Here is a 27,322-nt window from a genome sequence, read left to right as displayed (position 1 = left end):
CATGCCCCACTGCCACGACCCCTGTAAGGCAATGGAGGACCTGGAGTAGTACCCGATGACCCACCGGGAATGAGGTGAGCACTGCAGGTAGAACTGCATTCAGAAGGTGAGAGGGAAATCCGTGTGATGAGGGTGGAGCGCTGCAGACAGCACAGTAATGCATGAGCCCCCCTGAACACTGCCAGCCTATGCGTAGCCTGCATACAGCTCCACGCCTACCTCGCCAGATCGGAAACAGGAGCGGTGCAGCGGTCCTGTGAGAGGCACGCCGGCTGCCTGCTGAGGTCCTGCCTGCAGGGGAGAGGAGCATGATCCTGCCCTGCCGCTGCTATCATGAGTGACACACCCCCTGGAAGACAAAGTCCGCAGCTCTTGGAAGGCTGCTGTGGCTCCTGCATTTGAAGTGGTGGCACCAGGTACCTCATTGACTTGTATGCGGTGGACCGGAGCTAACTTGGCAAAAAAGAAGAGCCCGCCATGCCTCTCCAGCTTTGTGCAACCCCTGCACCTGCATTGTGAGCCCCTATCTGCAGTTCAAGCCCCAGTGCGACCCATGATTGCAGAGAGATGCTGGTACCGAGAAGAAGAGAGTACGGGAAGCAGCTGCAGCACCACCTGGCGCTGCGCACTGCACCTCACCCCGGGATGTAACTCGTACAAAGTGGCTGCATGGGCTGACATATTTGAAAGAAAAAAGACAAGGAGCAACATTGCCCCCATGACTTTGTCCTACACAACAACTCAAAGCGAAAGCATAAAAGGAGCCCAGCTGTGCCTGAACATACTGCCTGCAGAGCCATCGGTGGTGAGAGAAAGGTCTGGCCGAGAGGCTCCCCACTCATACATTACAATACAATAATTGTTTTTAAAGTGCGCAGCTGCTTCCTAGGAAGCGTCCTGGTGCTAGCAGCAGAAACCCAGAGTGAACCAACCATTTGAGAATCAAACTCCTATGGCCGAGCTGCACAGAGGAAGGTCTTTAGCTGTTTATGAAAGATTGATTCAGAGGGAACGGCATGAGGGGCAGTAGACAGGGTGTTCCAGAGCTTAGAAGTAAGGACAACAAAAGATGTGCCACCCCTTCTTGCCCTATTCACTCTTGGAACTTGTTATAGGATCATTGCAATGGAACACAAGGCTCTACTCTGACAGTACACTTTCAGTCTTCTCCTCAAATGCATAGGACCTTTCGAGTGAAAGACTCTGTGCGTGAATATTAGTGCTTTAAATTTGATGCGACAGTGCAATTGGCGAAGGGAGGCAAAAACTGATAGGTGCACCGGTACCTTCAGAATTCGATGTGCTGCAGAATTTTCAATGAATGAATTGGCTTGGTAGTTTGGTTTGCTCTGTTCCCATCATGCACTGGGACAGGTACAGACTAATTTGCATGTAGCCAGGTTCTGAGCTGGGATGGTGCAGTGAGCTAAAAAACGGTGATGGATTAAAACCATGATCTCTTGACTTGGTAAGAGTATTCTGCATCATTCAGAAACTCTGTCCATCACCACCCCCTTTTCCCAAATCGATTTTATCCGCACTTAGTGTGGGAGGGTATGCTCAGACGTGAGTCCCTTGCTCATTGCACCATCAGGATTCAAGCAAGCCGGGCCGACGAAGGCTGTGATGCCAGAAACCGGTCCCCGGAAGCTTGTTTCCTTCCCAGTACAAGAATTGGCTTGGTAGTTTGGTTTGCTCTGTTCCCATCATGCACTGGGACAGGTACAGACTAATTTGCATGTAGCCAGGTTCTGAGCTGGGATGGTGCAGTGAGCTAAAAAACGGTGATGGATTAAAACCATGATCTCTTGACTTGGTAAGAGTATTCTGCATCATTCAGAAACTCTGTCCATCACCACCCCCTTTTCCCAAATCGATTTTATCCACACTTAGTGTGGGAGGGTATGCTCAGACGTGAGTCCCTTGCTCATTGCACCATCAGGATTCAAGCAAGCCGGGCCGACGAAGGCTGTGATGCCAGAAACCGGTCCCCGGAAGCTTGTTTCCTTCCCAGTACAAGAATTGGCTTGGTAGTTTGGTTCGCTCTGTTCCCATCATGCACTGGGACAGGTACAGACTAATTTGCATGTAGCCAGGTTCTGAGCTGGGATGGTGCCGTGAGCTAAAAAACGGTGATGGATTAAAACCATGATCTCTTGACTTGGTAAGAGTATTCTGCATCATTCAGAAACTCTGTCCATCACCACCCCCTTTTCCCAAATCGATTTTATCCGCACTTAGTGTGGGAGGGTATGCTCAGACGTGAGTCCCTTGCTCATTGCACCATCAGGATTCAAGCAAGCCGGGCCGACGAAGGCTGTGATGCCAGAAACCGGTCCCCGGAAGCTTGTTTCCTTCCCAGTACAAGAATTGGCTTGGTAGTTTGGTTTGCTCTGTTCCCATCATGCACTGGGACAGGTACAGACTAATTTGCATGTAGCCAGGTTCTGAGCTGGGATGGTGCAGTGAGCTAAAAAACGGTGATGGATTAAAACCATGATCTCCTGACTTGGTAAGAGTATTCTGCATCATTCAGAAACTCTGTCCATCACCACCCCCTTTTCCCAAATCGATTTTATCCGCACTTAGTGTGGGAGGGTATGCTCAGACGTGAGTCCCTTGCTCATTGCACCATCAGGATTCAAGCAAGCCGGGCCGACGAAGGCTGTGATGCCAGAAACCGGTCCCCGGAAGCTTGTTTCCTTCCCAGTACAGGAATTGGCTTGGTAGTTTGGTTTGCTCTGTTCCCATCATGCACTGGGACAGGTACAGACTAATTTGCATATAGCCAGGTTCTGAGCTGGGATGGTGCAGTGAGCTAAAAAACGGTGATGGATTAAAACCATGATCTCTTGACTTGGTAAGAGTATTCTGCATCATTCAGAAACTCTGTCCATCACCACCCCCTTTTCCCAAATCGATTTTATCCGCACTTAGTGTGGGAGGGTATGCTCAGACGTGAGTCCCTTGCTCATTGCACCATCAGGATTCAAGCAAGCCGGGCCGACGAAGGCTGTGATGCCAGAAACCGGTCCCCGGAAGCTTGTTTCCTTCCCAGTACAAGAATTGGTTTGGTAGTTTGGTTTGCTCTGTTCCCATCATGCACTGGGACAGGTACAGACTAATTTGCATGTAGCCAGGTTCTGAGCTGGGATGGTGCAGTGAGCTAAAAAACGGTGATGGATTAAAACCATGATCTCTTGACTTGGTAAGAGTATTCTGCATCATTCAGAAACTCTGTCCATCACCACCCCCTTTTCCCAAATCGATTTTATCCGCACTTAGTGTGGGAGGGTATGCTCAGACGTGAGTCCCTTGCTCATTGCACCATCAGGATTCAAGCAAGCCGGGCCGACGAAGGCTGTGATGCCAGAAACCGGTCCCCGGAGGCTTGTTTCCTTCCCAGTACAAGAATTGGCTTGGTAGTTTGGTTTGCTCTGTTCCCATCATGCACTGGGACAGGTACAGACTAATTTGCATGTAGCCAGGTTCTGAGCTGGGATGGTGCAGTGAGCTAAAAAACGGTGATGGATTAAAACCATGATCTCTTGACTTGGTAAGAGTATTCTGCACCATTCAGAAACTCTGTCCATCACCACCCCCTTTTCCCAAATCGAATTTTCAATGATCTGCAGGCAACGCAACAGGTAAGAAGGCAAGCCCAGATACAGACAGTTTGCATAATCCAGTCTGGATGTCACCAAGACATGAACTATCGTCTATTGATTGGTTTCCAGGACTAGATGAAGCATTTTCCTGAGAGATTTTAGAGTAAAATAGCAACTGGCCGAGACCACCTTAATCTGTGGTTCAAAGTACAAATTAGATATTAAGCCAAGGTTTCTTACACACGAAGAGGGAAGAGGAGTGGGGCCCAGTTCCAATGGCCACCAGTTGTGAGAGTATGGGTGGAGTATGGGTGGATGCTGGTGCCAAAAATAGAAATTAAGTTTTTTCCGAATTTTCTTTAAGGCACTTGTCAATCATCCACCCCCAGACTGCCTTCAAGCAATACTTGAAAGCATGAAGTTCCTCCACCTCATTCAGCTGAGTTTAATCAGCATAAGAGATTACACATATTACCCAGGCTTCTATCAGGCTGGCAAGGGGTGTCAGATAGACATTAAAAACTGTAGGATTCAGAGCCGAGCCCTGGGACACCCCACACTCAAGAGGTTTGAAAGTGTTGTAAATGGGGCCAGGAAAACCACCTGAGATCTGCCTCGCAAGTAGGATTTAAGCCATACCCACGCCTGGCCCTAGACTCCAACAGACCATAAACTGTTAATGAGGACTGAATGTGAGACAGTGCTGAATTCTGAAGACAGATCCAGAAGCACGACCATAGCCATGGCATTCTGACCAAAGATGGTTAACCAACTTCTCTAACATTTTGGCTACAGTAGGCAGAAGCGAAATAGGCCTAAAATTACTCAGCTCTGGATGGCCGACAGGGAAGAGTGTGGTCTTGAAGTGCAAACAGTAAGCTGCAAGCCACCACGCAACGTACCTGAGCCTTGCCAGGACATTGGCAGCTCTCCACTTCCCTCACTGGAAGGGAGACCGAGGCTGTGAGGAACAGCTAGGATGGGTGCTATGTTTACTGCATGCCCCCTTTAGGGCCATGTCCCACTGCAGCATGAAAAATGAAGTGACTTTCCTGGAAGGAAAAGTAGAGACTGGCATCCAGAGCACCCCTGTTGGCTGCTTTTTGTTACCACAAGGAGGGGAGAGACTGTTAACCCCTTTCCCCCATAGAGCCCCAAGAAGCTCAAAGCTGCCCCAGCCATGGTAGCCATACTAAAAGGCAGCCAAACCCAAAGCAGCAAAGCCTAAGAAGGCAGCGCCCCAGAAGAAGAAAGGGAGCATGCAGCAGAGGAAGGTGTTAACCCCTGCAATGCTCTGCTCATCAGCCTGTAAGTCCTGCCTGGGATCTGGATCCCCTGAGGATGCCGAATGTGCATCAAGCAGAGAGCAGAGGACATGCATGGAGAAGTAAAGCCAATGACGAGAGAAGTGAGCGCTACTCACCCCTTAGCTGCCGTCTGCCACCACCTCAAGCGAGAAGACAGTGTAGCATGCCCCGGTTGTGAATAGCCACCGCCACAAGCAAGAAGTGTAAATATGCACAGCCACAGTAAAATGGGACCACAGAGAGACTTTCTACCAGTCCCACTACTGCCTGACTGGGCACCAGCTTACAAGAACGCACCCTGCAAAAGGTGAAAGACCGAGAGCACAAGATCAGAGGTGCACAGAGGGCCACACCTGGGAATCTGACAATACGGGCAGAAGCCCTGGAAAGAGAAAGCCATCAGAGAGTGAGAAGCAATCCTGCATGAAAGAGGCCGCACCAGCCGGTCACCCAAGCACAAAATGGCCACCATAGGCCCGTCACCGAGCATGTCACATGGAGTGACTGACCCTGCCCAACATGCCTGAACTTAGGCAGGACCAAGTGCTGCGAAGACACAGCCTTGAGGAGCAAGCACTACGCCCTTGAGTGCAGAAGAGATGACAGAAGAAAGGTGACCCTCCATCCAGGAACCGGAGCACCAAGAAGATCCCTGAGGAAGGGACAAGACCTGTAAGAGGTCCACGAGAAAAGAAGAGTCACATTCTACTGGCAGGACAGGTCCTGCGAGAGGTCCATGAGGAAGAGTCATGTCCTACTGACAGGATCAGGACTGCGAGAGGTCCACGGTAAAAGAAGAGAAACAGTTCTGTGAACAGGACGCAACCAGGGAGGTCCATGTGGAGTGAACGTATGACACATGGCAGAACGCTATATGACAGCGAGAGACCTGGTCTGAAGAGAGAAAAGCATGGCCTGACGGTTCCACATCGCAAAAGATTTGAAGTGGAGGAGAGTGTGGCACGAAGCCACATTGTGAAAAAGGTTGGAGAGGAGAAGAGAGTGGCACGATGCCACAGCGTCAAGGAGAAGATGAGAGAAAGGTATTTGATGGACCTGTCACATGGAAGATCCTGACAACCACAGGTGCGCAGGAAGAAGAGCGACAAGATCAAAGACTCATGCCACTACTCGAGGGTGCACCTACAGATACAAGCCAGCCACCCGGATCTCACAACATCACTGGAGGCAGCACAGCAGGAGTCCCTCCAGTCATCCTCACTCCAAGCAAGGTGTCGCCACCTGTAGCACAAGTTGACAAAATGGTATAATTGTCATCATTACCATGTGCATCACCAAAATCACCTATGAAGCATTCCACCACCTGAGTGGAGCATTATGCCTGCGAAACATCAGAAAACGGATGAGGCACTCCTGGAGGTGTAAAGGACTAATCACTCAGAGACTATCTGTTAGACTTCACGTGCACCTGAGTCCTGCTGAAGAGAGCACACCCGACCATTGGATCACCTACCCTTGTGGTTGAACAAGCGTCTTGGCATGGCCCTGTTGGCGGCTCTGCAGCAAACCCTTCATGCAGCCTAAATGAGGCCCACACAGACCGTGCAGTCCCGTGACAACCCATTGAAAAGGGCCTCAAGGGAATTCTGGTGTGAGGGTATTCTGGCACGGGAGATGAGTCTGAAGCTGCTCCAACAACAGGTACTGGGAGGCACCGAGGCCTCAGAGGAAGATGTTCGAATATTACACTGTCATTCCAGTCTTTGCAGGTTTGCCTTTCACGGTGCCAGGGCGCCTCCAAAGAAATCTCTTCAGCGGACTCCACCACCGCACCTGATTCACTCCCCAGTTTGAACTGTTTAAATGACTCCAACACCATGAGAGCAGGCAGGACAAACACACATCAGCCCGTGTCGTCTGGAGGTCCGGACTCCATCTACACCGCAGTTCGTGCCCAAAGTCAGCTGTTAAATTACGAATTCCTGCCATGATGTCTGAGTGCTCCCATCTGCACCTGTCCACTCATCCTGTCCTGCAGACTGCCTGAAGAGACTCAGTGGTGTTTTGCTTTGTTGTTTATTCAATCCCACAGGTTGGACTTGTTTGGTTCTTTCAATAATTTTGGGAGGGATGTAGTGTCAAAATGGACATGTTCGACTGTTTGGCAATGTACTGGTTTGTCAGCCACTCCCTGAGAGCTGGCCTGTCACACCCCACACCCATCCATCACAGGCGTCACCGGTCAGGTGACCTTGCCAATAAAAGGGGCCGGGCGCACATGCCCTGGGGCCTGGGCCAGTTCCATGTACAGTAACCATGTGTCCGTGTTGTCCTGTATGCTGCATGAGGCCCTAGGCCCCACAAAACCACACTCACACTCTCCACCTGACCCCCCCTTCCTGTCTGAATTGCTTTGTTTGCCAAGTTCATGTACACTCCTTTACATTGCATGCCCTTTTTTCTTTAAATTAAGATGAAGACATGGAATCCAGCAAGGATAGTGGGTTTACCCAGCGGTATTTACTACTATACGAGAAGGAACAGACATCTTCTTGCGGAGGGAAGATGGAGTTTGTAAAGTTACACGTTGAGGCAATAGTAGCAGGTATTACATGGGAATAAAGGGAAGATCTTGTAATTGCAGGTATGCTTAGAACTAGAAGCTCTCATAATCCTGTTTTCAAAGAAACTTATTAAAAAAAAGCCTGTACACTGATTCTGAGAAGGAAACCTAGTTCTGTTGTCTGTAAATATTTAGATGGAAGTGCATCTGTGTCCTATGAACAGAGACCATCTCCAATAAATGGCTATTTTATGAAATTGTATTCTCCAGGGACGTTTTCGTATCCTGCTGCTTCTGGTGATTAATGACCTCCTGCTATAGAGTTCAGGCCTGGTTGTATCATAATTACTCATTGCATGTAGTATTGGACTGGTTAAATGCCTTGATGTTAAAAAACACCAGTGCTAACCCATCCCTGACACCCATTGTATTGTTCAGAGCTAAACATCTGGTTTTGATATTTTTTAAGCTAGCTCAGAGCTTATGCCATTTTTGCAGGTAAACACTGTAGATTTGGACGACCTTATTTGATGGTGTTGGCAGCGGTAGGGGTAGTACTAGTAGTGGTAGAAAGCCTAGTAGTCAGGAGGGGGATGGCAGACATAACTACTTACTTACCCACTCACACCCCCGCACTGACTCATGCAGCCTCTCACAGACCCATACAGACACACTCGCAGACCCACTCACAAACCCACCCAGACAGCCATACACCTACTCACAGACCCACTCAGATACTCTCACACCCACTCACAGGCACACTCAGTCACACACCCACTCACAGACCCACTCACTCACATACCCAGTGACAGACCCACACAGAAACTCACACACCCACTCACAGACACACATACACATACACTCACACACCCACTCAGAGATCCACACAGGCACTCAGACAGCCAATCCTATACTCACACAGTAACTCATACACCCACTCAGACCCACACAGACACTCACACACATACTCACAAACCCACACACACTCCCTCACAGACCCACAGAAGAAGATTATCTTTATCAAGAAGTGCTGTCTCGAAGCAGTTGTCTAGAGTCTGTGAAACTATCAATGACTGGACATTGAGTACACCTTACACTGAACACTAAAATCATTTACATCCTTATTAGGAGTGGCCTGTTAAATTACAATGAGTGTAGGAATTCCTGTTACCGCACACGTACGATTTATACATTTGTGGGTTTTATTTCATCACATAAATACAGGTTGCTACAAAACATATATCCCTCAGATACATTTCAGCCTGTCAAAGCTGCTGATAGTAATCGGGAGAAAAATAGCTGTACAAATACTGGACGTACCGATTTTAATGTGGTAAGCACCAAAATCTGAGGGTTATCCCCCATTTTACAGGAATAGTCGCATGGCTCTTATTCATTGCTCCTGATACATAACTTACTGTACGATACACCTCACACTGAACACTGGGGCTACTTGCTAAGAGGTTCTCAGTCGCCCAAGAAACATGCCTTTATAGATATGTATTTGATTTATTTCTCAATATATTATAAAAGTAGTTGTTAAAAATGTCTTCTAATTGCAGGCGTGTTGAATTTGAAAAAAAGCTGCAGGGGTACAGCAAAGACGTGGAATACTTCAAAAAACGTGACCAAGTTACTATGGAGGAAATGAAGAATAATGTTGAAAAAATGCATGAGCTGGATGCCAATCTGACCAAAGCATCAGTGGAATTTGAGGTTTGTGTTATTAAATCATTCTGGTCTCCTTTTGTAAACTTCTGATTATTGGGTTTTAGATCGCCCGAGTTGGTAATCTGCTCCCTATGCAGAAGACATATTTCAATCACTCCAAAACACTTTCCACCGTGTTGAGACACAATCCTATATGCCTAGGTGTTCCCGTGAATCAATTTATTTTTACAGTAAATGCTCACAACCTCATCTCTGATATATGTCCTGAGGTGAGTACTTCCAATGTTTTGTTGATGGGCGCCCTGTAATCCAACTTTGATTTAGTAGAACAAAAAATGCTGAACAAGTAAATCATTTTCTCAATTATGTAATGGACAAATTAATCACTCTATCATACTGGTTACCTACTGACATATCTAGTAATCTCTGATTAGCCAAATGCCCTAAATATGAGTTTTCTATAGTGGTGTCCCCGTGGATACCCTGAAGGGGCATTTCTATGGAAATGCACCTGGTAAAGCCTCATTGGTTTCTGTGGATATTTTCCAGCAGATCAGGGCAGGTGGTCAATGGCTGCAGAAAAACTACCGGAACCAAGCAAAACTACTTGATTTCGGTGGTAGTTGAATTTCCTTTATGATATTCCCCATTTCGGGGCCGGCAACTCTTGATGGCTTTAAACTGGTGCAGACATACTGGCTAGCATTGTAAATTCTAACCCCTTTAAGTCCACATGCGGTTTTTGGACACTTTCTAGTGAGGGCCAACGTTTCTTTCGGTGCCTCACTTAAGACACTTCCTGAAATACTGTCAGTAACAAAAGACTGTATGAAGCGTTCAATGCATTTGCCTTCAAAGTAAGCCTGAGCGGAGTTCAGCTACGCGGAACTCCATGAAGTGCAAAAAAACCTCTGCCGTGTTACGCGAAGCTCGGCAAGAGGCGGAGTGCGTTTGATAAATGCTGCTTGCTTTGATTTTCAGTGCTAAGTGCTTGTCCGCAATCATCGCGAACGGCACCTTGCACAGTGCAAGTGGGTGCTGCTTCTTTTCTGCTGCTCGAGTAGATTTTTACCCAAGCAGCAGCTTTCTCAACACAAACGGATAGTTTCTCAACGCGAGCGGTCATGAGCATACGCGACCAAACCCAATGAGAAACTTAACACCCGCTTTGAGAAATCTCATCGGGAGGTTGATTTTCCATTTTTGTGCTCGCCAACTTGATGTTGAAGATCGAAAACAAGGAAAAATCTCGCTAGGAAGTGGATTTTCCTCGATCACTCTCATCAACTTGACGTTGACGAACGCAAGTGAGGAAAAAAAGTCTGCTCCGCTACGTGGAGCGGAGTTTTTCAGAATTTCGCAAACTCCGTGAGCGGAGTGGAGTTCACCACCCAGACTTACTTCAAAGTTGAATGTTTGTTGCTGGATACATTAATAATGTCTGTAAAACATTATATAATTGAAAGAAGGGAGTGGTTTCACCCTTTTCAGCTTTGATGTGGTTGCAGAAATCCCGGCTTTTTTTGCATGTCCTATTTAAGAATGGCTAGAAAACAAATCTTCTTTTGAACCCCGGTTATGCTGAGGGCTGGGGCTATAATTTTTGACACTGTAGACACATTTCTGCCCCTCCATTGACAAAGTGGCTATGTTTGATGCTTCTATAGCCAATATTGCACTTCCTCTAGTTGAGGACCGCTTCGACAGCTGCAAGAATTGCCTTGAAATAGCACCACCCTGGTCTTTCTTGCTTCAACAATGGAAAAGTCCAACCATTTCACGCGAAAGCGTTGAAACTATAAATGTGAACTCTTACAACCTAGTTTTAAACATATAATTTGCCAGGATCACATTTTCAGGGTGCCTAGATTTTGAACAACTTTGTTTTTTCTCATTATTTTATTTATTCCTGTGTAAGAGTGGCCGTTCCTGCTGCCACTGCAGAACCAAGTGGTTCCGTAAGGGGACAGAGAAAACTCTCATGCCATCTCCTGTTACAAAAATAAATGTATTATGTGATTCTCATATAAAAGACACACCAGACATCAAAATGACAAGAATAGATACTAAAATTAATCGTAGCCAAAAGCTGAGAAAAGATGATTTTATTAAAATAAGTATCTCCCTGCAATCACACGATATACAATGGCCACCAGTGGCAACTTATTGTGGGAAACAGCATTAATAACGAAGTTTGAAAAACGACTGACCTGAAGAACGAATCCCAAACAACGACCAATCTGTTAACCACGACATCCTTAACTACGACTTACACAAACAACGACTTTCCTAAACCACAAAAAAAACGACCTTGTGACTGGCCAATAGATGGCATTATTGTAATAACAATGACAAGCCTTTCCAGACTGGGTCCCGCTCCTGGCAGATCAGGATTTTGTTGAAGGTTGTCTCACTCATTTCTCTTCTCAGCGCTTTGCAGCGTGGCGCCCACTTACCTCTCAGAGGCCGAATAAAATTGGCAACTCACACTGCTGGTGAAATGAATGCGAAAGTATTAAACAAGTTTAACGCATCCCTAATATCGAACCGAGTTCCGACCCGCAAATAAACAATCAACCTTTATTGATTAATTACATTTACAATGATTCACTCAATTTTGAAAATCATCTTACAAAACGGATGTTAAACATAATTAAATAACTTCAACTCTGGCGCTATAATTCGACCAGTAACATCTATATAATACACACATTAAGTAAAGAGCAAACGTGAACGGGATTTTGACAAGTTGCTCTGATGTTCTGTCCTGGAGGTATTAGCAAGGTTCATTTCCAAGCTAACAACAAATCTGGCAGGGAGACGGGACAGTTCAGTAGAAGACGAGAATGTTCTAAATGTCGGCCAAAACGTTAATAACAGATGCTGCTACAAATACCATATTTAGAGAAATGGCAATTTCATTAATAAAGTGCAAGGCCAGCAAGTCAGTTTTCTTCGATCTTCATTCCATACTTGTGCCATATGATTAGAGAATCCCTCCGACAGTCACAGACTGACCTAGTTTAAGTCCTTGACTTAAAATTGTTTATTTAAAAATTCATGTATAATTTAATTTATTTCTTTTTATGTTTCAAGCATGCGTTTTTTGAAGAACATAGTGGTATAATCGGGTAATGAGCAAATTGAATATTTTTCGTGGTTTAGGAACTCGCTGTTAACAATGTAGTGGTTTGGCATTGCTCGTGGTTTAGGAATTCGTTGTTTAGGCAATAGTTGTTTAATCATATATCCCTTATTACAACACTAGCAATACATTCTAAACAGTTGCAGGCTGAGACAGGTCATTATTCCACCCTGTCTGAAAGCTTGGGGGTGGTGGTAAGCCTTGGATTTTAATATTAGAAAGACAAACCTCTATATCAGTAAAGAGCTCCCTAGATGTGAATACAAACTTAGGGAGCTCAGATCTTGAGGGCACCAGTGTATAAATATATAATTATTGAAAAAGGCACCAATAGCTTGGGAAAAGAGAAAACACAAGGTCACAAGAAGATTGTTATTTTCACTGCCCCACTTTTGATTTGAGAGTTTCCAAAGAGATGAATGCTGCATCAACCTTTCAAGACAGGAACATTTTCCCATTTTGGATTCCTTGTAAAAAAAAGCTACTGCTTGGGTTGCTAAGAATCGTTCCTGAGGATCTGTATTTTACTCCTTTTCAGGTCTCACCTGAGCCAGCGCATGCGTTGCCCTGCAAGATATTTAGTAAGTGGGTTTTCAAAGTGCTACCACACGCTTTTGCTGGCCTCAAGCTTGCGGTTATGCACGCGTGAACGTGCACAGCCGCCATCTGGCTTTCTGTAATGGCTCATTAAGCCTTACAGCACGTGAATCATGCTTCTCCATCCCCTTGCTCTCTGCTCTCACTACCCCCTCCCTCCTCGTCAGCTTCATGGCAACGCGTGAATCATGCTCCTCCACCCCCTTGCTCTCTGCTCTCACTACCCCCTCCCTTCTCCCCCTCCCTCCTCGTCAGCTTCATGGCAGTGCGTGAATCATGCTCCTCCACCCTCTTGCTGTATGCTCTCACTACCCCCTCCCTTCTCCCCCTCCCTCCTCATCAGCTTCATGGCAGACTCTACAAGGCTTATTTTAAATTGGACATTGATCACGCGCACAAAGTAAACGTTTCTGAAAACCTTACGAAATATTGATGAGCCCTGTGGAAATTGAATGTTATTGTTAGCCGAGATCAGACTCTCACAGTACACACATCTTACACAAAAAAACAACAAATGGTACATATTTAGGCAATAATACTAAACATCCTGCCATTTACTTTTATGGTAAAGAACGTGCTCTGTCAGCAAAGGCAACCTAGTCTGATAATTAAACAATTGTTTTGTACTTAAACATACATTTCCGTCTTGTTATTATGAAATTAATTGAGTGCGTGCATTTAAAAAAATTAAACCATGTGCTATATATGCTATTTACCCAAAGACAGCCTCGGCCATAAGTTAAATACATTTATTACATTTCCCTCTTTTGCTTTTAAGTACTTCAAGAGTTGTCTCCTGTGTGTGCAGGCTGTCATCCCAAAATCGACTTCATTTGTTGAATGAACGACTCCGGAGCACGGGCTCAACTCACAAAGCAAGCATTCACAAAAACATCACAAAAAAGGTGCGCTAGTGTACACGATATGCAGTGCAAAGCTCCACTCTTTGGAACTCTTTTTCGAAATTGCTAAAAATAGAAGGTGAATCTTTTTAGTTAAAGAAACTTGAAAACCCAACCCTTTCCAGCAAAAACGTACGTGTACCGAAAACCCAACTCTCTTTCCTCCCAAATGCGAGCATTTATTGGAATTCTACATCCTGTCCCCAATGCTCTGAAGCAACAGAAGACCGCGTGTGTCGCGCTAAACATCAACCCGGTTTTATACCCGATACCATCGCACGCTCTGTATCCAGTACTCTATTCTTTGCTCCAGTAGATGTATAATGAACACATAAAAATAAATATACGAGAAGTTGGTTTGCTCGTCATATTTGCAGAGTTTAATTTAGTTCTTTCAATAGGTGTACTCCATTCGCTGTGTAGTAATTTGTAAACCTTCATTTATGAAACTGCTAAATCAAACATCGAATTACTGCCTGATCAGCAGCCGCCAGGGCCATTTCTTAGATCGATTTTAATCTTTTATGTGCCAGCTTGCTTAGGCCTTGTGGCGCACTTCCAAATCACTCAGGGTTTCTTCAGCGAGTCCGAAAACAACAATGGGCATAAGGCTGAAAATACAGCAACTTGAATTTGTAAAGAGAGACGGGCCAGTTTCGAGGCAACAAGATTCACACTTCCCTCTTCCTGACCTCTCACCCTGTTTTTAGGTCTCGCCTACGCAGCGCTCTCCCCCTCTCTCTCTCTCTCTCTCTCTCTCTCTCCCTCTACCTCTCTACCTCTCTCCCTCTACCTCTCTCCCTCTACCTCTCTACCTCACTCTACCACTCTACCTCTCTACCTCTCTCTCTCTACCTCTCTCTCTACCTCTCTCTCTCTACCTCTCTCTCTACCTCTCTAACTCTACCTCTCTACCTCCCTACCTCACTCTCTACCTCTCTTCCTCAACCTCTCTACCTCTCTTCCTCAACCTCTCTACCTCTCCCTCTCTACCGCTCTACCTCTCTCTACCTTTCTCTCTACCTCTCTCTATACCTCTCTCTCTACCTCTTTCCCTCTACCGCTCTACCTCTCTCTCTACCTCTCTCTCTCTCTACCTCTCTCTCTACCTCTCTACGTCTCTCTACCTCGCTACCTCTTTCTACCGCTCTCTCTCTACCTCTCTCTCTCTACCTCTCTACCTTTCTCTACCTCTCTCTCTCTCTCTACCTCTCTACCTCTCTCTCTCTACCTCTACCTCGCTACCTCTTTCTACCGCTCTCTCTCTCTACCTCTCTCTCTCTACCTCTCTCTACCGCTCTCTACCTCTCTCTCTACCTCTCTCTCTCTACCTCTCTACCTTTCTCTCTCTACCTCTCTCTACCTCTCTACCTCTCTCTACCGCTCTCTCTCTACCTCTCTATCTCTTTCTACCTCTCTACACCCCTCTCTCTACACCCCTCTATCTACCCCTCTCTCTGTACCCCTCTCTCTCTACTCCTCTCTCTCTACCCCTCTCTCTTCCCCTCTCTACCCACCTCTCTCTACACACCTCTCTCTACCCACCTCTCTCTACACACCTCTCTCTCTCTCTCTCTACACACCTCACTCTCTACCTCTAAGTGGCAGCCGGAGCCTGATAGCACTGCTTGTCCTTTAAAAAAAAAAGCATTGGCATAGCCAATAGGTCTCGCCTTTGGGGCCTTATAAGTGTTTAACCATGCAACAGTTAATGTTGTTGCACCAAGGATATTGTGCTGCATAACTAAATACTTATAAGGTCCCAAAAGCGAGACTTATTGGCTAAGCTTCCATCTATTTAGGGGACATTTTGGCTCTTACAATTCGTTTCGTAGGAGGTCCTAAATTGCATTAATTTCGTGTTTTTCATGCCTCGTTATTACTATCAACTTGCCTTCAGAAATAACCTCAAGGCCTCTATCAAATAGCAATAGCTTATTTATGGTTTTTGAGTGAAAGCTCCCTGGTTGCAAAAGTGCTATTGTGAACTGAACCAACCTGCAGGAACTGTTCTGTAGATACAGCGTAATATGTGTCTGCCTTAGATTAGACCACAGTACATAATGTGATGAGCACACTGTACTGCTGTTGATATTTATACTAGGTCGAGCCTACAAGCAGATCGTGAAGTTAAAGTATTTGTTGCTTCAGGGCCAGTTTATCAGTGCTGTACATATAAACACAACTCGCATCTATTGTTTTGCCTCTGGTTCCAGGAAAAAGACTTATTTTGTGAGATCTGGGTCCTCTTTCCCACCAGGAATCCTTCCAGTGACACTCACCCTAGCTCTTCCATCCATTCTGCTCTAATATCTTCTTCACAAACTCGCAGCTGCCCCGTTTCCCACTCCCTCTCATATTCCTTCTCCCCTGTCCCATTTTTCTCTACCCACACCTTTCTCCCCGTCACTCGTGCACACTTCTCTCTAAATCCTCTTTCGCTCTGTCTCTCGCACACATATCCTCCTCTGGTATTACGCTCTCTCCTGCCATGCATTATCCACAACTCATTCCCTATTTTTTAAATTCTTTTTTCCATTGGTGTCACTTATTTTTCACTTCACCTCCCACGTAACCTATTTCCCATGACTAGTTCCACAGCGCCGCATGGTCATATAAACAGCAATAGCACTATGCAAATATGATCACTACACTGCAAACAAAACAAGCATTGGCATAGCCAATAGGTCTCGCCTTTGAGACCTTATAAGTGTTTAGCCATGCAACAGCTGATGTTGCACCAAGGATATTGTGCTGCAAACCTAAATACTTATAAGGTCCCAAAAGCGAGACCTATTGGCTATGCCAATGCTTGTCTCTATTGCGGGTTACGCTGCGGCCCTCGAAAGGGCCGCAGCACAAGCCGCACCAGAAAATGGGATTTTTTAAACATCCATCCACTATGTGCCAGGCAACATGTGGTGCCTGGCACACGGTGCAGGTATGTTTGGGTTGGCACCACATGTGCACCCCAGGCCACATCGCTGAAGCCTAAAGGGGACTGCAGCCCTGCTAGGGACCCCCAAAGTCACTTACCAATAGCTTTTTCATGGCGGTTGGACCGCTGTTAAAAGGCTGTCGGAAACTGACATCTAATCACTACGGCCGTGCCTCCACAGGCACCGCCTCCATTATAGGGATTAGGCTCTGACCACCGCCCCGACGGGCTCCTTGAGCCTTTTGGAAGCGGTGGTCTTTCCCCCGTCTGCTGTGCTCCGACCGCCAGTATCATAATCCGGCGGTCGGACCGCAGCCCTAGATGTCGGGCATACCCCCACTGACGGCCTGTCAGTGGCTGTCCGCCCGACATTGTAATCGGGCTCATAGTGTTGGTATTACCACGTTATTTTGAAACTTTTACAAATGGTAGCACTATCTGGGCACACGTTTCACATCATTAGTGCCACTCTGACACTAAATACAAAAATAAATAACAGAAAGGTGACCAGTCAGCTTTTGCAATGGGCCTTCCACTGTGTAGCAACACATGTCGCTGCAGTTTTACCAACTTTTTGTGATTGTAGTGGGACTGACATTTGGGAAGAACAGGTCCTTGGTTTCCTTATGCAGCACCTTGCCTTGTTTTAAAGTCTATCTAAAAATCAAGGCATGTTGGGGCCCCTCTTGTAAATGTATTCGTACCATACTTTCATTTGTCCCCTTTTTACCTTTGGTAATGACTTTAATGTGATCTGCCATAGCACTGTTCATTCCATGTTTACTGCCACCTGCAAACATGGGCAAAATAAATGCTCCATCAGAGTTGGAGCTCTTTTTTTCAGTTGGCATAGATCAGTACTCTGCATCAGCTGATCTCAAACAGATTTCCATTATTTTAGTTGCATGGATTGCTCTCCTCAGAGTGATAGCAGCCTCTCACCACTACAGGGCTCCTCCCATTGCTGCCAGGTGATCAAGGCTCATCAAAACTGGAGCGTTGTAGCGCTAGTCTGCCAGTCGCACTGCTTGATTAGTGACTGTTCACAAAAATAGCGCAAACTTATCTGTGTTTGACAATTTTTTATTCCGTTTACTCCAAAGTTCTTTTTCTCATTTCTTTCTCCATTCACATGTGAGATGGTTATGTTTTCCAATGTTTCTGATGCGACAGATATGCCTGTCCAGGCCTTTCTCTGAGGCACGCAGGAATACATAATTTATCCATAGCACGTTATCATGTTTTACCCAATGCATTTTGGGCTTCGATTGCCCTTCTTCAGGGGTTCACTATAAAGTTAAAAAGTTGCCATTAGATTTCTATTCAGACCTATATACATCAGAATTAATTTTACACTCATTGCATTATGTAAAAACTTCTGCTATATTTTACAATCTTCCAATAAACAGCATTATCCCTCAAAAAACGTGTTTAAACACATTCAAAATGTGCCCAAAGAACATTCTCCCAAAGTGTGCCTCCCTTAAATCTTTTGCCCCCAGCGCTCCCATACTGAATGCACTGATGTATATAGGTCAAGCAGTGCGCCTGGCAGAGGAGCGCTACAGCGCTCCACTTCTGATGATTCTACACGAGCGTGTTACAAGTAGGCCTGGGCGGTAAATTTCGTTCCACTAGCGGAATTTGCGATATTTTGACATTTTTGCGTTACGCAGAGAGCGTGAAAATGTCAAAACTTTCGCAATCTGCCGCGAAACGGAAGTTTTTTCTTGTTCGCGCTTTAAAAATGCATTCTTACGCGCGGGGTCGCGACTTACCGGGTCCCTGTGTTCGCCGACGAGTTTTCCTCTCCGTTCGCGCGCGCCACAAGATGTTGGATTGTTGGTAGCCGGTCGCGCTATCCCGCGAGAGTTTGTGATCGCGAACACGTCATTGCGATCGCGAACAGCAAATAAGCATCGCGAGCAAGATGGCCGCGCCCATTAGCGACCGCATGGGCAAGTTGGAGATATATTTTCCCGCAAGCACGCAAAAACACATCGCGAACGGGCGGGAAAAGCAATCTCTGCATCTTCGCGAAAGTTTCGCATGCTCGCTGTGGTTTTGCGCAATTTCGCGATAATTTGCAAAAATCAATTTAGCAAATTCCGCCCACCCTTAGTTACAAGGGCAGGGCACTCGAGTGCAGGCTGCACGCAAAAGCTAAAATTAATTCAAAGCAAAGCAGAATGAATGTATTAGAAAGGTATGCATTTTATCGCCTCCACTTCAGATAAGGTGATCAAGGCTACCATCTTGGATTTCTGGTAGTGCACAGGACAGAGACTGCAGCTCCACTGGATATCCTGATTCATCAGTACAATCCATATTATGTTCCTCCCCAAAGAGGAACACTCTCTTCAGCCTACTATCTGCAGCTGTAGCAAATAGAGATTCTCTTTTGGTGCGGTGACAACAGCTGGGAAAGAAAATGATGTCTTACATCTCACCCATCGCTTGCATGCGGACATCCCTCAGGATACCTCTTCCTAATGTTCATACCCTAAAAAGAGCCCATCCGTGCAGGTAAGAGTGATGGGGCGGTGGGGCCAGGTAGGAGAGATTTTGACAGACGGCGACGAGGGAAAATTAATTATTTATTTGATTTTCACTCGTGGTCTTCTGTCGAATCCCCCCCTAACCCGGCCCCACCGCCCGCTGCGCTTACCTGCACAGGCCGCTTATGATCCTATGGCAGTGATTGAACTTCTTGCAACAGTTGGTCGCTTGTTGACGAGTCAAGCATCACTGCATTAAGTTTACACATAACCTTGATACTATTTTCCCTTGCAGCATCATTTGGCACAGTCCGTAGAGCAGCAGCGCCACAAAAACATGTTTACCCAGCCGAGCCACGGCCGGATTCTTCTTGCCTTTTAGCTTTTTGAACCACATGTCCGTTGCTCTCCCTGACTGATGCACATGTTTCAAAAGTTCAGAAATCACCTCCTTCCACATCGGTTTCTAACCAGCCAGGGTGGCAAAGGGGGCAAGTACTGGGAAAAAACCTAAAATCTTGCTAGCTTTAGACTAGGACTGGAACAGGCACTTGGTGAGCACAAGGCAGGACATATTTGAGAGCAAATGTAGAGCTGATTAGTGGTTTATATCCACTCCTTAATTTGCAACAAAACAAGTACAGGTCCAAAGCTTTTATTAGGAGCCCGCCGTAAGTGCCGCCATTACTCAAGCTTGGCAGATACCAGGACCGTCTAGTCTTGAGACCACCTCATGCACTTCAGGCCTGTCAGAAGTTTTTGCGGGGCCTAAGCAAAACAATCATGTAGAGCCACATATCATTGTCTGGTGGTCAGTAGCGGTTTAAACTGTTTTAGCTGCCATGACTAAACACTGCAGGCTCGGTTCAAAATGTATATTTTTTTTTTTGTGGCAAAAATTGGGGGCTCTAAAAAACTAAAGAACTAACACCCCTCTTGACACCGTCTTCTGACAGCCCTGATGTTCTTTCTTCCACCAATCTACACTTCCTGACTATTTATCTTATTTGTGCAGGTTCTTTTTCATTCCTGCTTTCCTTTCTACCTGCTTCATTCTTTCCTGGCTGTCTTTTCCTTGCTCTTTCTTCTTTATGCTGCCTTTCTCGCTCTTAAAGTCCCATCCCTTCAAATTTAAGGGCTAGTGCCCACCACTGCAACATTTGGTGCAATCTAAGCGCTCCTTGCATCATAGTAAGTCATTAATCGAAATGCTGCATAATTTAAGGACTTATTTTCACAGGTTTTGGGGATTTCCCTTAATTATTTCCTTTCAGAAAATGAGCACCAATTACGCCTTTGCAAACTTATTAGAATGCTAACGCCAGTCAAATCATGGAAGGGTGTCAAGGATACCAAACGGAAGGTCTGCCTGAATTCCATTTAAGAATGTTCTTGCTGGCATCTCACAGAGCTGCGAGCAGCATCCCTGGGACTCAGCTCTGCAAGGCATGCTGGGAACATTGGCAAACTGCTTCAGCACAAGCCAGTACCCTTCTCAGGCAGAAGCATACAACGCTGTCAGGCAGCCTCTAAAGGAAGATAGCAACAAACAGACCTCTCCACAGCCTTCGAAACCGTTTCACATCGCACGCTCGCAGCCAGACTTCTCGACGCAGGAATACAAGTAGCCGCCCTCGACTGGATCCAATCCTTCCTCTCCGGCAGAACCCAGAGGATTCGACTCCCTCCCTTCCTCTCCAAACCCACGGAAATCAACTGCGGAGTACCCCAGGGATCATGACTCAGCTCCACGCTCTTTAACATCTACATGGCCCCCCTCGCCGCCATCGTCAGACTGCATGGGCTCAGCATCGTATTCTACGCCGACGACACCCAGCTCATCCTCTCACTCACGAAGAACCCCGAAGACACCAGACTCTGCTTCCAGGAAGAAATGAAGAACGTGGCAGCCTGGATGAAAAACAGCTGCCTGAAGCTAAACTCAGAGAAGACCGAGGTCCTCATCCTCGGACCCTGCACCTCCGCCTGGGACAACACCTGGTGGTCCTCTGCCCTCGGGAGCCCACCCACCCCTACAGAACATTCTCGGAACCTCTGCATTATCCTTGACTCCTCCCTCTCCATGAACTGCCAGATCAACGCCATCGCCTCCACTAGTTTCAAATGCCTTCACACCTCCATGAGACCTTCAAATGGATCCCCCCAACTGCAGAAGGACTGTCACCCACACACTCATAACCAGCAGACTGGACTACGGCAACGCCCTCCACGCCGGAATCAACAAAACTCTTCTACACAAACTCCAAACCACCCAGAACACCGCAGCCAGACTCGTCCTTGGGACACTGCGCCACGAGCACATGACCCAACACCTACGAGGACTCCACTGACACCCCGTCTAGAAGAGGGTCACCTTCAAACTCCTCACCCACGCCTACAAATCACTCAAAAACATCAGACCCAAATACCGCAACGAGAGAGTATCCTTCCACGTACCCAAGAGGAACCTCTGCTCCGCCGACCTTGCCCTGGCAGAGGTCCCCTGCATCCGCAGAAACAGAACCGGCGGGAGAGCTTTCTCCTACATTGCAGCCAAAACCTGGAACGAGCTCCCTGTGAACCTCAGACGCTCCCTGACCCTGCACACGTTCAGGAAGGACCTCAAGACCTGGCTCTTCCACTGAACCGAAGCCGCTTCCCCCCCCCCCCTAGCGCCTTGAGACCCTCACAGGTGAGTAGCGTGCTTTATAAACCCCTGATTAATTGAACATTGGCAAAGTCTATAGGTCTCCCCTTTATGTGAGTGCTAAGCTATTGGCTTTGCCGATGTCTGTTTGTTATGCACTGTTTTCGAGGAAAAAAAAAAAGAAAAACATTTCAGAATACTGAATAAAAAGCAAAAACAAATGTTAAGGTTTCTTCAGACTGTACATTGAATTCTAAATGGGTAATCTTTGTAAACAGCATAGTTTATTTTTTAAATGCTTTCCAAGCAGGAAACTCTGAACAAAATCTAAAAAGAGCCAATATCTGAATTTAAAATGGAAAATGCTTGTCAGAGCCTCGTTTACTTTCCATAGGACTCAGAGCTGAAAGGAATGCTAAATGATGGATCCGTGTGGTGTTCAGCATTAGCCTAGGGATTCATGTGCCTCCAGGAGAAGTGGCATATAATTTTCCATCTTGTTAAGTACACCTTCTACCTCAAATGCCAGCTAAGTGAGTCAGCAGCCTACCTCATCCCCCAGTGTCATAAATGCTGCCTTCGTCTGCCAAGGGCTGGTCTTTAGTGCACGTTGTGGAATGCAGGCTATAAAACAACACCAGTACAATAAAGTCTGTTCTTTAGTCAATCCCTGGCAAAAATGTACCTGTTGCTGTGCTTTTATGTACAAGACTTGGGAAGTAACAATGAGAGCAAGAGGGGTGTGGATGTGATTGGGAAAGCTATACTTGGGGGAGAGAGGAAGAAAACACGTGCTCCCATGGAGTGTTGAACGAAAAAGAAAAAGTAGATCCTGAATGTGAGCAGTGGAAGAATACAAGTCATCCAGTCAAAAGAATGTTAAGGAATCTATGCTCCAGGGGAGGGGCAAACACAATTAGAGAAAGGAAAGTGATTGAGTAAGAAGCAAGATAATGAGAGTGACAAGAAAGTCAACCATGGGCTGACACAAAGCCCACCATAAGTTTTTGGTATGTTCCACAAGCGGTCTTTCGACAGCAGACAGATAAAAGTAGGGGTGTGCATAACTCTTGCAATTTCAGGTAGCAAAATTACCGCAAAATTGCTACAAATGACACAGAATTACACAAGATGCAGCTAGTGCTAAACAAATTACACGAATGGTCCATTTGGGGAAAAATTCAACTTGAAAATTTAATTTTAAGTTGATTTCTAGTTGCTTGCATTCAAGCCACTGCTGCTCGCATTTGGATTTGTAGTTCTGCGCTCAGAATTTACCTGAATGCTCTGCTAGGATGAAAAATCTACTGGAAATGTTAATTGGCCGCCTACGTTAAAGGAACTGCTGCTCATGTTCAAAACATTGCAGATCATGTTTGAATTTGTGGTTTTGCGTTCCAAACGTACCCAAACAGTCTGCTGAGGTAAAAAATCAACCTGAAATATTGTTTGCTTTTAAAAATTACCTGAACTGTACATCTTGTGACGTGATGGTGTAATGTCGGTAATTTCATATAAATTTCGTTGTGCAAAAATTACACCAATTACTCTGGCATAATTAAAATGTTCCCTATGCCATCCTAACAGCTGTTAGCAGACGATAACTTAAAAATGCCTTTGCCCCATGCTGGCAGGAAAATAGTGGCTGATGGCAAAATTGATGACCTCCACTCCACACCATTACTCCAAAACATCTCTCACTTCTACGTAGTGGCAGTACTTCAAGGCCAGCCTAGACAGCTGACTTGGGAGCCAACAGTGTGGGAGGTCAGGGGATGCAAATCATTAATGCCTCACCTGTCGAACACATCTTCCTCTAAAGTACCAAACATCCTAGCACAGGACACACCACAATTACAGTTTGAGATCTGATGTGGTGCTGCAGTTATGGAGCACAATTTGAAAAACTTAAAAGAACCCTTAGAGAAAATGTTATGAAAGAGCATGGGCCATGGCCAGAATAAATAGTCCACCCCCTTAAAAACAAAACTAATTTGAAATGTGGGGGCTAGATTATAAACTGTAATTAACATTCCAAATCACAGTTCACTCCAAGTGGAAACAAAATAGTGAACTGTTGCTTTAGCTTTATAGTCTAAGTCATATTCTACATTATGTGCCTGTCTGTGCACTTCTGATATTTGAATACTCATGAACACAGAGGCAGTGTGTTTTCAACATTGAACGTTTACAGCAAATGAAGACATGTCCTACACTGTCGGGAAAGGACACATTTAACATTTCTCTCTACTTTTCATTTACAAAATTGATTGTGTTGGTTGGTTGTGTTTCACACTGACTTAATATACAAGTGAGATACTGACATGTTGCTATTTTTCCAAAGGCTATTAACAAAGAAGAAACATTACTTGAGTTTGAGAAGACCCAGTTCCCATTACTGCAAGCCACAATCCTCAACAAGTTACCCTATGAGCAGCTGTGGCAGACTGCCTATGACTTCCACACTAAGTCAGATGAATGGTTGAACGGTGAGTATACTGTCTTTTTGAATGATATCTAGCTATGTTCAATGTTAGAAGCTGTATATCAGCCTTCTAAGTGATATCTGGTGGTTATGCCCTTAAAATACCCCCACCAGAATGTGGTGTCTTTTAGGATATTCTTAAAGATGCAAGGTTGCTAATCTAGACTGGCCGCCTGGTTAATGCCTTTGCACAATTTCCAATTTTTCAAATGGGTTTGAACAGATTGAGAATTGTTCAGGTAACAATGATCTTAGTTGCTCTTTATTGACTCAGAAGGATCTGGTGTGTGGATCGCTGACTTCTGAGCAAGGAGAGGCTGGTCAGTCATTTTATTGTTTCTTTTTTTTTTTGAATATTTTTTTTTTTTTTAAACAACACATTAGCCCCCCACCCCCCCTCACCCTCACCCGGGGAACAGGTAACTCGTATATTTAACCAACAGAGAGCTTATTTGTACATAAAAAAAGAAAAAACAAGACATGAAAGGCAAACAGAATTTTGCGATATACAACATATCAATATCCAGTTTCCACAATCACTTTTCTTGTGTCCAGGCAATCAATGGTGCCCAGATCTTCATACCCCTCTTCCTCTTATCCCTCCCTTTATTCTTATAAATGGCAACCTCCAGACTGCAAGTCGCCAATAGCCGAGCTCTCCATTCAAAAAATGATGGGGGTATTGGATCTATCCAGGCTGAGGCGATACACATCCTGAAGATGGCCATACCAACAAATATCAGCCCGTGTTGCTCGCTAGAACGACCGTTGTTGGAAACCCCCAACAATACTTCTGTATTTGCAATGTTAATCTTACAATGTAAAATCCTTGATAGAAAGTCCGAGATTTCAGAGAGAACTTTGGTTAAAACAGGGCATGAAGCAAACATATGCTTTATATCTGCTGCTGGAAGAGCACATCTTGGACAAAACGTTCCATTCCCCATCCCCCATTTTGCGAGTCTTTCAGGAGTGTAATAAAGTAAAAAAAATGTTTTGAAAAATTGTGCCTGTAGTTTCATAGACATTAAATGAGTTAATGACATATCATAGGCCTCGCAAGGGATTTGAGATGTAACCCCCATTCTGATCTGACATGTCGTCAGATGTTTGTTCATATCATCGGGTAATAAAGCATTTAGTCCTGCATATATCTCTCCGATTCTCGGGGTCTTAACTAGTCTCAATTTTTCTATAATATCACACCGATGAAATTTGATGGGGCCACCCATTTTCCTACTTAAAAAATCTCTCACCTGGAGAAATTTAAAAAAATCCTGATTTGTCAAATGGAACTCAATTTTTAATTCATCAAATGATTTTATTCCCCTATCAGAAAAAAAACAACCAAGGCGTTTAACACCTAGTTCAGCCCATCTCTGTATATATATGTCATGAAATATTTCTGGAAGATCCGCATTCTGAAGTACGGGGGTATAGTATGAATATCGACCTAGGCCGATTAGTTGTTTTATATTATGCCATACTTTGAAAATGCTAGAAATAGTTTTAAATTTTACTTTTTTAAAGTAATCATCGTTCATATGACGCCACAGACAACCAATACTGTCTTCACCCAAAATAAGTTCTTGCGGGGTGGGTGTATTGTGACCCATTGAATTCTCCAATAGGAGACTATTGCTATATTTTAGTACAGTGGCCCAATAGTATAGTTTAAAGTTTGGTAATGACCATCCCCCACGTTCTCTAGGTAAAGTGATCCATCTAAGTGCTCTCCGTGATTTATTGTATCCCCAAATAAAATGTGAAAACATAGAATCGATGTTTTTAAAAATTAGTGGGGAAAATTCAAGACAAATAGCTCTAAAAAAATATAAAAATTTAGGAAAGAATAACATTTTAACCACATTAGATCTTCCACCAATAGTTAAATGTAGATTGTGCAGCCGAGATAATTCTTTTTTAGTTTGGATTATTAGGGTTTGAATATTATCCTCCACAATGTTTTCGATTTTAGCACTAATGCTTACCCCGAGATATGTTGCTTTATCAACAATCCTCATATCATTCATAGTGATTTTATTATTTACTACTATCTGGGTTTTGCTGGAATTCAATTTATATCCAGAAATTCGACCGAAATCCAATGCTTCTAGATCTATATGTTTCATTGCTTCGGTGGGATCGCTTGTAACAATAGCTATGTCATCTGCATAGCCCAAGCATTTTATTTCTAGATCTCGTATTTTAATGGGAGGTATTGAAGTTTTAAATTTTAGTCTTTGTATAAATACATCAATATAGATGGCAAACAAGAGGGGTGAACAAGGGCATCCCTGTCTTGTACCCCTATGAATAGTGAAGCTATCAGACAATATGCCATTGATCAAAACACGGGCAGTGGGGTTTATATAGAGTTGTTTTATTGCCTGTATATATTTTTCTCCAATCCCGCAATTTGCCATGGCTGCCCATAAAAATTTCCAGGATACCCTGTCAAATGCTTTTTCTGCATCCAACAGTATAAGCGACATAGGGTCTCCTGTCATTCCTGTGTAGTCAATAAGGGAAATAACTCTTTGTATGTGATCGGTTGTGGATCTCCCAGGAATAAAGCCGTGTTGTTCTTCCGAGACAATTTTATGGATAATGGGTGCCAATCGGGCTGCTAAGATTTTAGAGTAAATTTTTGAATCCCCATTAATCAAAGTAATCGGACGATAAGAACCCATTTCTTTAGCGTCTTTATTTTTCTTCGGAAAGTCAATAATTTTAGCATTTGACCAAGATTTCGGTGGGTTCCCTCCCTGAAAAATATGTTGGAAAAGTAATGTTAGAATGATTTTTAATTGAGGGGCAAATTTAGCATAAAATTCGGTAGGGATTCCGTCCGTGCCCGAAGCTTTTCCCTTAGATAGGCCAGTTATTGCCATTAATATTTCTTCCCAAGAAATTGGACTATCTAGAAATTCCTGGTCATCTGATTGCAAACATTCTGGGGTTGACAAATCTAAATAAGTTTTGGGGTCCCCGCTATCG

General features: G+C 44.9%; 1 protein-coding gene and 1 non-coding gene across 2 annotated transcripts in view; one reads left to right on the top strand and one right to left on the bottom strand.

Annotated features, from left to right (window-relative positions):
* The window catches only part of DNAH3 (dynein axonemal heavy chain 3), a 694,204-nt gene that overhangs the window by 302,792 nt on the left and 364,090 nt on the right, over positions 1 to 27,322 (top strand). The window contains exons 16-17 of the mRNA XM_085629109.1: positions 9,002 to 9,155; positions 24,182 to 24,326. Coding sequence (XP_085485235.1) covers positions 9,002 to 9,155; positions 24,182 to 24,326 — 299 coding nt within the window. The remainder of the gene's footprint in view (positions 1 to 9,001; positions 9,156 to 24,181; positions 24,327 to 27,322) is intronic.
* Positions 11,025 to 11,211, bottom strand: LOC146796492 (U2 spliceosomal RNA). Its single transcript, XR_014970194.1, has one exon. It is a non-coding gene; the product is annotated as a U2 spliceosomal RNA (small nuclear RNA).

This window comes from Triturus cristatus, chromosome 10 (genome assembly GCF_964204655.1).
Source record: "Triturus cristatus chromosome 10, aTriCri1.1, whole genome shotgun sequence".
NCBI classification, from domain to species: domain Eukaryota; kingdom Metazoa; phylum Chordata; class Amphibia; order Caudata; family Salamandridae; genus Triturus; species Triturus cristatus.
This window is presented reverse-complemented; position numbering and strand designations above follow the sequence as displayed.